Source organism: Elaeis guineensis, chromosome 3 (genome assembly GCF_000442705.2).
Source record: "Elaeis guineensis isolate ETL-2024a chromosome 3, EG11, whole genome shotgun sequence".
NCBI lineage: Eukaryota > Viridiplantae > Streptophyta > Magnoliopsida > Arecales > Arecaceae > Elaeis > Elaeis guineensis.
In genome coordinates this window covers 14,319,687-14,335,503 of record NC_025995.2, presented here as the reverse complement: position 1 = coordinate 14,335,503, position 15,817 = coordinate 14,319,687, and the positions used below count along the sequence as shown (strand labels likewise).

Here is a 15,817-nt window from a genome sequence, read left to right as displayed (position 1 = left end):
AGGCTACTCTTATTTCCTCGTGGATCAGCCGAATATATTCTGCAAAAGCCTCTCCATCATCACTAAAACTTTTTGTGGCAACAGCACTAAATTAAGCACATGTTGTGGTTTAAGCACAAATGCTACTTCAAAATGTGCCTTCTTTATGGTTCTGTTATCTGAATTGTTATAAGCAAATTCAACTCAGAGTATAACAAAGTCCCAAGCATGGAATGTTGAACCATCCTGAACCGCCTGGTTCGAGGTGTGCCGAATCATACCGACAGCCAAAAATCCATGGAGGCCCTCGGAGGGCCCTCTCCCTCCATGCAGCTGAACAGGGGCAAGAAACCCCTGTTTCGATCATGAAATCATGATCTTTAAAATTTTTTTTGGACGGATTTAATGGTGAAGGCAGTAATTGGTTTGCCAAATACATTTAAGTGAACCCGACAAACAATTGCCGACTTCACCATAAATCCCCTAAAAAAAATTCCACAAACGAGGGCACTTCACACGTGTTTCGACCCCACAGAAACCATGGGGGTTATTTCTACCGACCAGGGGCCTCAGCGGCCTCCCACTGCCTTCCCCTCCTTCCTTTTCTCCCCTCCCTCTCTCTGTCTCTCTCTACCCTCATCTCCTCCGAGAGAGGGTGGAGCTCCAAAGGCGTCAGTGGCCCTCCGAGGGCATCCGCGGCTCTTCGATGGCCAACGCCGATGTCTATGCCAACCTCCCTTTCTTTCCCTCTCTCCCCACCTCTTCGATTCTCCCTCTTCCTAACTTTCACTTCCGTATCGATCCGGGTCCAATACAATTCAGTACAGAGCGCACCAACCCGTATCGCCGGCCAACTAGCACGGGAACTAGTTCTGAGTCGGCAAACCTTAGTCCCAAATCTTCACATTATTTCCAATAAGACAGCTCAACAGGTTACCTAAATTCTGACTAATTGCTTCTGTTTGACCATCTGTTTGTGGATGGCACATTCTTGAACACTTTAACCGAGTCCCAAGTTTCCTCCACAAAGATTGCCAGAAAGTGTCCCACAAACCTGACATCCCTATCAAAACACAATCGAATTTGGAAAACAGTGTAGCCTTACCTCCTCTCTGAAAAGAAATTGGCAACATGTGTAGCATTAGCAGTTTTAGATCATGGAATAAAGTGTGCCATTTTTGAATCTCTGTCCACCACAACAAAAATGGAGTCATTTCCTTTGCAGTCTTTAGAAGCCCAAAGAAATATCCATGCCTAAATGAATCCATGGGGCTTTTAGTTCCAATAAAAGAGTGTACAACCTGCATTTTGAGATTTTCCATTGCCAAATTGGCATGCTAAACACCTTTGCACAAATCCATTCACATCTTTATACATTTTTGGTCAATAATAATGATCAACCACCATCGCCAATGTCTTATCTCTGCCAACATATCCTCCCAAGCCATCACCATAAAGTTCTCTAATTATCTACTCACATAAAGACTCCTTTGGAATGCACAACAATTGCCCTTGAACAAATAACCATCATGCAACCTATATGGCAATTTTTCTGAATTTTTAGGCTCCTATAATTCATCTATAATCTGGAAGAAATATGAATCAGTTATATATTGATGTTTCATCTCTTCAAAGCCTGTAATTTGTATACCCATCATGATTAGAAGTAGAGATCATCTGCTCAATGCATCTGCCACTATATTCGACTCCCTAGTTTTGCATTTCACTGAAAAACTGAACTCATCAAGGAAAGAACACCTTGCATGATGTTCAATAAGCTTCTTCTTAGAATTAAAATACCATAATGCCTAATGATCCAAATAAACCACAAACTCCTGATAAGCCAAGGAATGCTACCAATGATGAAGCCCGCACCAAAGCATAAAACTCGAAGTCAAAGGTAGAATACCATCATTTGGAATCAGATAACTTCTAAATGAAAAATTCCGCTAGCCTTCCATTAGGCTAAGAACAGCCCAATTCCCATATACGATGCATCCGACTCCACAACAAACAACTTCTCAAAATTTGGCAATGCAATCGCTGGTGCTTTGGTCATAAAAGTTCTGATCTATTCAACGGCTCTTTGTGTAGAATTTGACCACTCAAAATTGTTCTCCTTCAAGCTTCATTTATAGGACACATAATAAAGCTGAAATTCTTTATGAACCTCCCATAAAACAAGGCTAACCCATGACAATTTCGAATTTCTTTAATTGATTAAAAAATGTCCACTTCGTAATGGCATATACTTTATTAGAGTCTGGTCTCAATCTATTTGCTAAAACAATAAATCCTAGAAATATAATTTTGTTGCCCCAATAAAGAGCATTTTTTCAAGTTATAAACAGCTTCTTCCTATGGAGCACCTCTAAAACTGGCACAACTCAATCAAATGCTCTTCTTTAGTTTGACTATAATTTAAAATATCATCAAATAAAAAAATGATAAAGGATTTCAAGAAAGGTTTTAGTACCTCAATCATAACCCTCATAAATATGCTCAATGCATTAGAAAGGCCGAACGATATCACTAACCACTAGAAAAGCACATCGGGTGTTTTGAATGCAGTCTTCCATTCATCACCACTCAATCTAATTTGGGGATAACACACTTTTCGAATCAATTTTAGAAAATACTCTCAAACCAGCCAACTAGTCAACCATATCCACGGCATGCTGAACCACCCAGTTCACCCCATATCGAATCAAATCGGTGCGGGAATGGGTGGATTCAGCCTTTTTTTTCGAAAACCCATCCAAACCGCTCTGAACTAGCCTGAACCAGATGGTTCCCTTCTTTCCTTTCTTCCATTCGTTCCTTCTATTTCTTCTTTCTTTTCCTCCTTTGTTTTTTCTTCTACCATCTTTTTGTTCCTTTTTCTTTCTTTGCTTATCCCCTCTTTAATTTCCTTTTTCCCTTTTCTTCTTTCTCTTTCCTTTCTTCCCTCTTTCCTTTCTTTCTTTTTCTTCTCCCTTCCTTTCTTTCTTTCCTTTTCTTCTTATTCTTCTTTCCTTTCACTTCTTCCTTTTCTTTATCTTTCTTTCCTTTGTTTCTTTTCTCTTTCTTCTTCTCTCCCCACATGGGTTTTAAAATCCCGACCTCATCTGTCTCATTTTCTCATAGGAATAAGACAGGATGGTAGGGATGCCCCCCTCCGGTCGAGACTTAAAATCATGGCTGTGAGAACCTCATAATCACTCTATTTGGTTGTTTGATCATTTTGAGAACCTAAAATAGCATTAGTATTACTTTGTAAGCTACCACCGGCCCTACCATACATTTGCATTTTTGTACCGTAACTTAGCACTCATTTTTTAGCCATTAAAGCATATTGTCGAGCATCTTCTAGATTAAATAAATGAACCACTCCCATCTCATCTCTAATAGATTGATTCAAACCAACAAGGTAGTGGGAAGTCATTGTTCATTAGTCTCATTTAAACCAACCCTAATAGAAAGGTTATTGAACTCTAAATTATATTATTCTATTAACATATTACTATGCTTAAATGAAATTTCTTATATAATTCCATTGCACAATCAGCCAGCAAAAATTGCTTCCGCATCTTCACCTTCATGTGTTCCCAAGTGAAGATATTTGACTCGCATTGTCTTGCATGTTGCTCTTCAACTCTCTTCCAGCATTGAATTGCAGTGCCCATCAATTGAAGCTTTAAAAAACAATACCTCCTTATTTTCTACCATTGGTTTCCATTTAAAATAATTCTTTAGGTTAGTTTCCAAATCTAAATAATCTTCTTCTGTTTTGCATGCATCTTTCCCAGAAAATCAGCAACTTCGATCTTGATTCCATCACTATTTAAATCAAGGGCATGTACTAACAAATATTCCAATCCACCTCATACCGCATGACTTACAGGTGCAGCATCATGAAAAGAGTTCTCATCTTTTTCATCACCAGTTTCATCCTCAAGACCTCCTTCTAATATGTCTAAGGAATCATGGTCACCTTCCAGATTCTCCATACGATCTCCCACATGTTCCTGCCACTACAAAGCTTGTACAGTCCATGATAAATCTTCAATCATATTGCTGCATCTCAGTCAATTCTGTTTGCTGAGCTTGATTTCCCCCTTCCACGGCCTCTACCACGTCCAACCATAGTTGATAAATAAAACCCTAATGCAACCTTAGGATATTTTTGCTTTGATAGTAGTGCTGGAAGTAAAAAACAGCAAATAGGCAGCAAAATAGGGGCTACGATTCAGCAAGATTGAAACAGCAACAAGAACAATGGATTTTAGGATTTGTGAACCATTAACTTTTGAAACAAAAATAAGATGGCTGCTTAATTTGAGTCTAAAAGATTATTCATATTAGGGTTACAATAGCTCTCTAATCCCAGCCCCTGATGATAAATAACCGTATCTAATCTTAGCCATCAAAACGCATTAAAAGTCACAAGCTAGTCACATAACTAAACATAACTAGAGAGATAATCACTGACCATAAACTAAACTAATCAAAAGAACAAATTAAAAGTAGCTAATTAAGCAAACTCCTTGGATACTCAAATTAACTAATTAAGCAAACTCCTTGGACGCTCCTATATCACATGATATCCTTCATTTTGCTATCAAATTGTATCCTTGTTTTTGATTTTCTTTAAAAAGTACACAAACCAACTTTAAACCAAATGTCTTTGTGATTATAGTCATTTTCATATAAGCATCAACACTTTGTAACATGCTTCTACTAGGTTTTTTTTTTGGTGGTGGGGGGGGGGGGGGTGGCGGGGTGGTCACTAGAACAAGGTCATTTTTCCATCACTCAATTAATTTATTTTCATTATTTTCTTAATAGTGGAACTAGACCTTATAACTTTGTTTGCATTAGCTTCCAAACTGTAGTGATAGACAATAATGTCAAGTAATCCAACCATATGTAACATTTTCAGAATGCTGAATGTTTTGATACATGATTACAAAGAAAACATATGGTTTAAATCAATAGTTGCTCATATTATTTACTAGTAAACATGGCTAATGTCTAGTAACTTATCACAAGGTTATTTATGTATAAATATGATACACTCAACAGTGCTGGTATATTTTGACCAGAATTGGAGTGGAATGAAATGTGAATAGAGACAATAGATAAGTGCATAATAGGAGACCTTCAAAATGCACCAAGAGCATTTAAATAGATTTTGTGCTTTGTTTTGTATGATATTCAAAGATGGAGTGTTATACAGAATAAATGGATAATAATCAAGAATGATGCATTTCTTTGTTCGATGAAGCCTGGACAACGTACAAATACAATGATGAGCTTGATTACTGTTATCATGAAAGAGTACTGATTCTCACTGAAAGTTTTTTTATTCAAAAAAAAAAAAAAAAAAGAACTGCACTCACCTAAATGATCAACATCATAGTTTGGTGGTATCTCCAGTCGACGAAACTTAAATTGAATCAAAAAAACAGGACCTATAGGTGAAATAGCATTTTATTAATATAAAATAAACAGCTAGAAAAAAGAACATCTGGGCTAAATCTTTATGTGGCATAGTTCAGAGGGGAAAAAAAAATATATATTGTACACTTTGATGATAGAATGACCTGGAGCACAAGTGGGGCAAACTTGGCTACTTACAGCTGCTTCTGATATAGAGCCAGGAAGCCAAACCACATTCCTACACTGTAAAGTTATGCCAGTAATTAATATGGCAAACAGAAATTATTTGAAGACTTACAGAAAATGCAGAAACTGGGAAATCACGAAGTAGCTAGACAAGTTAGAAGCTGCTCAAATTTTCATTACTAATGAATCTGAAAGCCAATGTTAAAATATGCTCTATTTTTAATAACCACTGATCTTGGAGAGGAAAAGGCAATGCCATGCATTGCAGCACAAGCAGTAAGACATTCCATATTAACACTACTATCACAAAAATCATTGTTGATCACACTTTTCATAGCTTCAGGCCAAATGGTAGTTTAGGACATCCCCCATGTTGACTCCAAAATAGCTAACAATTTCATAGCTCTAGTCCCAACCAGTCTTATTGACCAAACTATTATAATAACCCAGCCCAGTAATGTATAGTTCAGATTAGAATGTCACAATTTTATAGTCTACAACTAATAAATCATTACATGGTTACTCGAATTTTAAGCATTGAGGTCAAATTTAACTATACTAACCAAGGTGCCTTGGTACTAGGACCCGTACCGCTAGTATGCTTGCTATAAGTGCTGGTTCAGCACACTGAGTGTTGGTACAACCCCCCATACCATATGCCAGTAGCAAAATAATATGGTATGGTACGTATCATACCATCCGGTTCGGTACGATATGGCAACTCATATAACTCATGATATTCCGTATCGGCCCGAACTGGCCAGTACACTCCATACCGTACCATACCGGTGGAGAATCGGTCCGGTTTAGGTCAGATTTTCGAAAAATAGCCTGAGTTCGGTCCGATATCGGTCAGAACCAGTCGGTTTGGTACAGTTTGGAGCCGGTTCGGTCCAATTTTCATTTTTTTTTTTGTGCTGTTGGATGGAATTTTTTTGATTTTTTATGTCCGGTACGGTATGGTACCATACCATACCGGCCAACAATCGGCACAAGTTCCAGTACCGAATCCGCAAACTTTGATATAACAACTATGTTACCAAGCTTGATTGATCTAGATCAGTTTCATATCTTTTCTGATATCCTCAATGAACTCGGGATTATTGTGGGTTGGAACACATAGAATCATCATGTTAAGAACTGCATAAGTCATCATATCATCTCCCTCCGTCCCCTCTCACTCTTTTCCTCTCTCTAGTTCTCCCTCTTCCCTGCTCCACCGATCATTTGGGAGCCTCCACAGCCCTCCGACGGGGAGGCACCGCCAACCTCCCCACCCTCTCCCTCTCCTTCCCTCCCACCTCTCTCTCTCTCTTTTCCTCTCTCCGGTTCTCCCTCTTCTTTGCTCTCTGTTGCATCGGTTCGAGCCCGACACGAAATGGCACAGAGGCATACTGAATAGTGTTGCCAACAACTGGTACAAGCCCCGTGCCGGCACAGCCAACATTGATGCACATGTTGTGCTTTTGCCATTGCAAGATGTAAATAAAAGAAAAACCGCATTTTTCCTTGTAGGATCTTCCAGATCTAATGAGATCTGGGGCGGAATATTTTTAAAAAAAATTATCCTACTTTATTTCAGATCTAAGGTCTATTAGATCTGATTCTTATTATCTGATATTTAATCTAAAATTAAATCTAAAACTTGAGGATTAGAAAAATACCTCTAGGGTAACTAGATTACCCTGTAGATGATCGCAGCAATGCCCGAGGTTCAAAAATAGCCACGCAGTCGCCTAGCCTCTACCGGTATCCATTCGAGCAGGATCTGGATCGTCTTCTCCTTGCGAATCTCTGCTCCAAAACCCATATCTGGATCTGATCTGGAAGATCTTCTGAAACTGGAGCAGCAGCTTCTCGACAAATCCCTGCAGCCTTCTGATCAGGGAACAACCACGTCTTGGACAAGCACCAGATGGACGCCCAACTTCTTGGACGTGAAGAGGGGAGAGAGAGGACCAGAGGGGACGTGGAGAAGTCGAGAGATATCAGGCTTTTGCTAGGTATTGAGCAGAGACTCATAACCCTAGGCGCAGACAGGGTTTAAATAGACCCTGCTGCGCCATGCAGTGCCACATCATTCGACCAATCAGAAAATTTCAATTAATTCTGAAAAAATTCTGATTGGTGCAGTGATGTCATCTAATCATATCAGATAAGAACCCCACCAAACCCTCCTACTGTTGGCGCCAACACTGGATAAACACAGTGAGATTGGCGCCCAACAGTTTGAGTCGATCAAGGCATAGAGTCCTCATCTCATGGGACTCTATCCTTATCCACTTGGGGCGCACGCCCAATCTGATCTTGGCACCCACTTTGAGACCTAATTTAGCAGGTGGACACTCCACAAAAACTCTCCAATGACCTCTTGCCAAGTGGCCTTCAGTTCAAGATCCATAAGTCAACATTTGACCGATGTTCTAAAACGAAAATGGCAGATGATAGAAATTGACAGGTGTTGTCTTAAATTCATCTCATGAATTAAGACGACTTTTCTGAGCTGGACTAGCTCCAGTCAGACTGAGAGAAACCTTCTCAAGGTTCTCTAGGTGAGTCAAATCACATTTGGCTCAGTCGAGATGAAAAAGATTGCACGAGGAGAAGTTAAGCTCAATCGTGTGCTAGCACGATTTTCTTGAACCTAATTGAATCTAATCCAAATCAATCGAACTGGGCTAGCTCAATTGATGACATCCGACCCTAACTCTTGTCTGTGTGACCCAGTTAGGTTCATTTCCGTATGGTAATGAGACATGTCGTGATCTCATCATCGACATCATCGAAACTCCTTTCGATAGACCAGAACTCTTTTGATTCAGACAATTTAGAATGATCGATCATCAAGATCATTCTAATTGATCCCAAAATCCACCAGTGACACCTAGCAGTATATGAATCAATCGATCGATCCGAGTCCGATGTAAAACCCCAATGGAAAACTTTTTTCCATTATTTCACTCTGCCATGGCCATGGGCTTAAGGACTCGATCTTTCGATCATCATAGGACCACTCCTCTCATTTACCGAGGTTGATAGATCCTATCTTGGTGCAATCTGATTCCTACAATGAATATGCTACAGCCAACATACACCTCAGGATTCCGAATGGCTAGGAGACCGAGTTATGGTGTAGTCAAACTATAACACACTCAAGGTGAACTGTCAATGCACCTCAGGTCAAAGAACTAGACACACAGCTGCAGCATCGAGCTAGTCATCGACGAGAAGGTAGACTTCCTTATGACTGCTCGAGGTGGTCATGCTCAGTACTCTCGTTCTCAACGAATGCCTGTACTCTCGCTCGGTGTCTCCACACCGTAGACTCAAGACACATCTACCCTAAGGAAGCGATCGTACACCAACCTTCCGGATCGATCACCATTCTCGTGATGATCCATGGTCAGGAGCTGTTTATGAGTTAGTTATGTAAATTCATGCCTTAAATTTTCAACTCTTGAAAATATGAATTAGCATTCCTACTAACTCAAAGAATGTATCACAGACACAATGTACACAATGTGATAGTAGAATAACCCTTTTATTATTTATAGTCAAAATTACAAATTTGCCCTTACATTTGTACAGGAATGTGTCAGCTAATCTGGCATGTAGGGCACACATCTAACAGTAAACACATTATGTGATCAGTAAAGCTCATTCTCTAGATTCTGGCACGGTTAGAAACAAAGTTCATTATTCTTGAATTGTATTATTAATATATTGATAATCTAAATTCTTCACAAAATATATTATATTTCTTCCTCATAATGCACTAACATATTAAGGGCCAAGGATTGACAACCTAATATTTCCTGATCCATATCCAGCCATCCTGATCAGACTGCTTATATGCCAGGTCTTGGGGCTCATCTGAGACCCCAGGACCTATAAAAACGGGTCATCCAGGTTGATCAGCCCCAGGGCTGAAGGCCTGAAGAGAGGCCCTGTGCCAATACATCCTTTAAATACAAGAAACAACATTAACAAGAGACGGGAGAAAGAAATAGGGAGAATGTGCTTAGAAAATTGGCATTATAACTCAATACCAATTTGATGCCAAACTATTACTAGTACCTGGACCATAAAGCCAACCATGGACCCAAAATTATGACATAAAGAAACCATAAAATGCCTCTAAACAACCATTAAAAAGAATAATAAGAAGATAAAAAAGATTGGCATCCCAATGAACTACAAGACACCAAGCAATCCCAGGTGTAGATATGTTATCATCCCAATAATGCACCAACATGGACACAGACCAATACATGATCTGGAACTGGGATTTCAAACCTTGCTAAATGCCTTCATCTTGGTCAGTGTGTTCATGTGTTTCTTTTTCTAATAAGCATTGTTGGCTCTGGTCATCAAATATTTTGGTTTTCTCTACCCTGCCTTTCAACTTCCCATAACTAAGCAGTGCTACTATGGTCTTCTAAAACTCCTGCACTCTCTCATTTCACTAAGAACAGTAGATCACGAAAATCTCTTGCAGATCCTCCTCATGTTGAAGTCCCTCATTCTCCCCATCCATCGACTTGGTCTTCGGCGAAGGATGTGGATGGTTAAGATTTAGTAGGACTCATAAAGCAACCCAAAAATCAAGCAAATCTATCCACTTCTCCAAAGATAGAGATGACTCCTTCATTCAAATTGGAGCAAATAACAGTATGAATTGGTATTAAACATTCCAATTCAAAAGAGACATGAGGAGAGCAAGTTAGGTAACCCAAGTCAAAACTATCTGTCATACCATGCACCAAACTTCACTTACTGGTCCTGTCTTCATGATTCAAAGGTTATAAAAAGTTGAATCATTTCCATAATCAAAGATCATAAAAAGTTAAAAATAGAGGTTTAGTTTATCCTGTAATGAAGATATGTGTTGGATGCATCCTATCATAATATATAATACCTGCTGAGAAAAACTTAACAAAGTTACAATTTTCAAAATCTTCAAACAGCAGCAATCCTTTTCCAAATTTATAAGTTGCTATGAGACTAAGGTATCAAGCATATGAAGCTCACCAATGGAAAGCGCAAACATCCAACCATAAAGTCACCATTCTGGGAAAACGGGAAAAGAGGCATATGGTGTCAGAGAAACTGGCTAAGATACAGAATTAGGTATTAGCTCCCAAGTAGGAATCTTTTACAGCTCAGAAAATGAGAAAGTCTATACCGGTCTTCGCTTCAGCACCATATCCGATTCATGACACAAATCACATGACCTTACAGTCTCTCCGATGTTATGTGTATCTGCACCAGATCTATTAGATCTGCATCATAAGACAAAGAAAAAAGAAAAGTTATAAAAGTGACATAAACAGAGAGCATAGAGATCTAACGTCACCTTTCAAAGAATAACCCCATTGCTTCTAAGAGTTTCACTCTATTCAGCCTTGCCTGCAATAAATAGACACATCACACACTAAACTACAGGAAAAGCTATTTCAATGCAAGGACGAAACTTTGTGAATGGACTCAAGAAGAAATGTGCAGAATTTCATAAGAGTCTTCAATATAATAAAATTAGTAGCAGCAGAAAGAGAAGAGCCGAGTCATTCATGATAGATGTATGCCCTAAAAGCTAATATAGCAGACACATTGTAATAGTTTTAGGACATATATTTGTACTTGAACTATTGCTTCATCAATAAAATGGGCTTTTTCTATCCATTCTTGTCTAATGTATCCAAGAATCGTCTTAGAAATTAATAATTTAAAGATACATATTCTCAAGAGTTAAGACTTAGAGACATGTATGATTAATTCCTAAATTACTTCCGATCGATGAATCATCACGGGGACGGTGACTGATCCAGTTAGATCGGCCTACGGATCATTTTCTTCGGGATAGATGAGTCTCTAATTTATAATGTAAAGACACTGAGCGAGAGTACAGATAGTTGTTAGAGAACATCGGTACTAAGTGTGACCAAACAAGAGATCACATGGTGTCTACTCACTCGTCAGTGATCTTCTCGACGCTGTAGTAGTGTGACTAGTTCTTTATCCTGCGATGCCTTGACTGCTCACAATGGGATTGCTGTAGTTTGATTGCACATAAATATGATCTCCTAACCATTTAGATCCTTGTAATGTATGTTGGCTACAGTAGGTTCATTGTAGAAGTAGAGTGCGCACCTAGATGGGATCTATCGATCTTAGTAAATAAGGAGTAGTCCTATGGGATTTAAGAAGCTGAGTCCTTAAGTCTGTGACCACAGCAAGGTGATTGATGGAAAGAAGTTTCCATGAGTTTCATATTTGGACTCGAACTAATTCAATCTTTCATATGACGGATGTTAAAGTTTGACGAATTTTCATAACCTCCATCTTGTCGAGACTCACGATAGAAGAACTGAATCATACGGTAACTATACCTAAGGATTCTATTTATTTTATTCTGCTGAGTTGCCACCACATACTGCTAGGCATCACTAGTGAATTATAAGAGCTCACTAGGATCATTCCGAATCAATGATTGTTGTTGGATGAGACTTAGAATTATTCTAACCCATTGAAAGATGTTTCGATGATACTATGATAGAGATCATGATATATCTCACTACCAAACAGAACAGAACCTATGGGATCACACACAAAAGGGGTTTGATCAAATCAAATGGTTGGATCATGATCAAATGATCAATATGATTAATGATTTGATCAATTTGTAAAAGTTATAAGTATAAGATCAGCTAACAGTTAGCAAGGAGAACTTAATTGCAATTGTTGCAATGCAATTTGATGAGATCAAATTGGGGATCAAGTTCTAATTAATTAAATCAGATTTAATTTGATTAGACTTCACTTAATTGGGCATTTGGATTTCAGATTTGAGTCCTAATTAGATTAGAATTAAGTCTGGAATGAATTAGGCTCGAATCTAGTTCGAATTAGATTCGAATTGAATCCGGATTGAATCCGAATTGGATAAAGATGCAAGAGCCCCAGATTTACTGGGACTCTCTCCCGGCAGAAAGGAGGGGCGCACACCAAAAGTTGGTGCCTCTCTTTCATGGACTTCTCTCTCCATCATATCTCATCCTTATCCATCATTTTAAGTTTGAATTTGATTTAAACTTGAATTTAAACCCTAGATGGATAGGATAAGGAGGTTGGGGCGTTAGATTTAAATAAGGGAGAATTTTGGGGAGCTGAATTGAATTTTACAGAGTTTCATCGGAGAAATTTGGTGTTGGTGCCCCTCCTTGTTTCTGCACCCCATTTGCTTCCGGCGTCCCACCCTGGTGTGCCAGAAGAGACAAATCGGTGAGAGAGATCCAAAAGAAAGAGAGAAAAAGAAGGGAGAAAATTTCTCTTATTACCTCTCTTGTTCCTTCAATCCTGCGTGAAAGAAGTTCGCGCGTAGATATATCTTCGAATCCTCTTCTACGACAGTCGAAGGAGATCAAATCCAAACCAAAGAAGTGAAGATCTGAAAGAGAGCTAGCACCTTGGTGATCTTTGGCGCTTCAGATCTGCTTCAGCCCCATGTGGATATCCGTAGAGGCCGAACGTGTGTAAGGCTTCATCGAAACCTGCAAACATCTTCAGATCCAAATCTAGAAGAAGGAAACTAGCGCTACAAGTAGGTGATTCGATCACCAATTATATTTTTGTCTTTGAAATCAGATGCATGATCTTCTTATTTTTCATCATATGAACCAAATCCGTAAGTGCAAGATTAGATCTATGCATGCATAGATTAAATAGTTTTAATCTGATCTTCCGCTGCATGTTTCAAAATTATTTTGAAAAATCTGCATGCATAACACCTCGAAACCCAACAATTCAATGGTCTAATGGATGGTAACACTACTAAGTACTAACCATGCCTCAATAGGTGTGCATGAGAACAAGCATTTAGGTTTAAGTTCCATTGAAGTCTCAGTATCTTGCATCATGCCTGTCGGTCAGGGGCAGGCATAGCGGGTTTGTTGTGCTGTATCAAGCCAAAACTTGGCAGATATAGGCATGATAACTTATATAACCTTCGCAAAAAAAAAATTCAGCTAGAATTCATAGATATCCGCTCTTTTTTTCTAATTAGCTTAGAGCAATTTTAATTGCTTTATCCTTTTTCAATAGCTCAAAAACTATTCCGAATAACCAAGCAACTTGTTTATTAGCATATATCTTGTTTATTAGTTTCAAAACATTTGGCCGCACATACTAAAATCACACACCAATATTTGGGTACTGGCAATAGAAAAAAAAAAGGCTCAATTTTCATAGTCAAAACTAGGTCTATATATGACAACTTGTTTAGGTACATACATAGTGGCAATGTTATAAAAAGCTTATATATTGGTAATACCACACCAAGTACCATCCTGTGTACTTCATATCCTCTTTAGCATCATCATGGGCATCAACAACTACTACCAAAAATGTACCGGAATACTAGTTCAGGGTTCATAGGGTTTTCATAATGGGAATAGGATCACAATTACTATGTACATTTGTTGGATATCCATAAACCTTTACGTGTGAAAATGCCTACCCATACACATGCATGCATATAGATATATGCACGCATCCATGCATGTATACACATGCTTGATTCAACTTGAATAACCAGATAAACAAGACCAAAAGCAATATTTGGGATGAGATGGAATAACCCACGTGTACTCAAATTTCTAATTAATACCAATGTTGGTGGAAGTAGTACCATAACCTATACCAATCAAGTTTCAGGTTAGTTTGGTATGATATAGCATCGCATCAACATATGTTATGCATGCCACTGCCAATTCACTCAACCTAGATTTCACCCTAAAAATAGAGAGTTGGTGAGGGGAAGATGGAGGGAGGCACCATTCCAACATCCTACCAATGCTAGCAAAGAAAATTATGGGGGTGAAGCCAGAGGAGACATGGAAGTAGAGCTGGTCGACAGCAAAGATGGCTTCGACGAGCTTCAACGCCAAAGCTGAGGTGACTACAAGACACAATGGAAATGACTCAATAAGGCCGCCATCAAGTCCAATTGAGGGGAATGGATTGGTGAACCGGAGTGAGAGAGAGAGAGAGAGAGAGAGAGAGAGAGAGAGCTAATGGGGTCAAATTAAGATCAAGAAACAAAGTTAGGATAGTTTATAGAGATGGGCAATTCAGCATAGGCAAATCAGATCAATACTTATTCCAAAACCACTAAGTTCAACTCATTTGTCCGGTACACCCTTTGCCTCATTTAGAGAGCCCGAATGGAGTCAAGCCAATGTAGTTCAATATGCCCTGAACTACTCAGCTCCAAATGGTTCAACAAATCCTCAACCAATACATCATATATCATATATTAATATCACATAGATGTACACACTAGTGTAATACATATATATGAACTTTTTCTTAAAATGTAGGTGTTGATATGCATCATATTTGATGAAAAAGACAAAGAAAGATATTAAACTTTACCAGACTTCTAATATTTTGGATATATTTACATTTATGATCTATTAAGATTTAAAAAATACCTCAATTCATAATTTTGACCCATACCCAAAAATTTGCTAATTTTTCTATATTTGAACCCTTTATGAAGGATGGATTGCAGAAGGATGGATGAGGAAGATGGATGGAAGACCCATTCATCCTCCAGTGTGTTTGGTGAAATATGGAAGGATGGATGGGAATGTTTTCTCCTTTGTTTGGTATAGGAGGAATGAAAGAAAGAATGGATGATACATGTATGACAATTTTACTAAACTATCATTTGATAAAAAAAATATTATTATTATCAATTTATAACACTTATTTATGATAAAAAAATAGGGCAATATATAAACTTATAATCTTTACAATTCATAATCATACAAAAGATTATATAAAATTTTTAATTTAATTTAATTTAATAAATATTTTATAGATTAATTATATATGGAAAAGTTTATTTATATACCAATTATATAAATAAATAATTAATCATCTAAAAATATATAAATATTTAATTTTAATCTTATCTAATTTAATTTAATAAAGAATTTTGTAAATTAATTATATATAGATAAGTTTATTTATGTATCAATTATATAAATAACTAATTAATTTATAATTTATTTAAATAGTTAATTAATTTTACATAAATAGTTGACTAAAAATAGTGAATAGAAATATAAATAGAAGACAATTCTCATTATTTACTTATACTTATGGTAATTATGTACTAAAATTAAAATAATTATTAACAAAATTTAATACAAATGCATAAATAATA

At 37.8% G+C, this 15,817-nt stretch overlaps 1 protein-coding gene across 12 annotated transcripts in view; it reads right to left on the bottom strand.

Moving 5' to 3' along the window:
- The window catches only part of LOC105034089 (DNA topoisomerase 3-alpha), a 115,468-nt gene that overhangs the window by 19,229 nt on the left and 80,422 nt on the right, over positions 1-15,817 (bottom strand). For 9 of the 12 annotated variants that reach the window (XM_073253672.1, XM_073253666.1, XM_073253669.1 and 6 more), the window contains 5 exons: positions 10,943-10,995; positions 10,772-10,868; positions 10,618-10,656; positions 5,565-5,643; positions 5,361-5,432 (listed from right to left, as the gene is read on the bottom strand). In XM_073253672.1, the coding sequence (XP_073109773.1) occupies positions 5,361-5,432; positions 5,565-5,643; positions 10,618-10,656; positions 10,772-10,868; positions 10,943-10,995 (340 nt within the window). The remainder of the gene's footprint in view (positions 1-5,360; positions 5,433-5,564; positions 5,644-10,617; positions 10,657-10,771; positions 10,869-10,942; positions 10,996-15,817) is intronic. The other 3 variants (XR_012139630.1, XR_002163567.3, XR_012139631.1) reach the window with 1 other exon arrangement.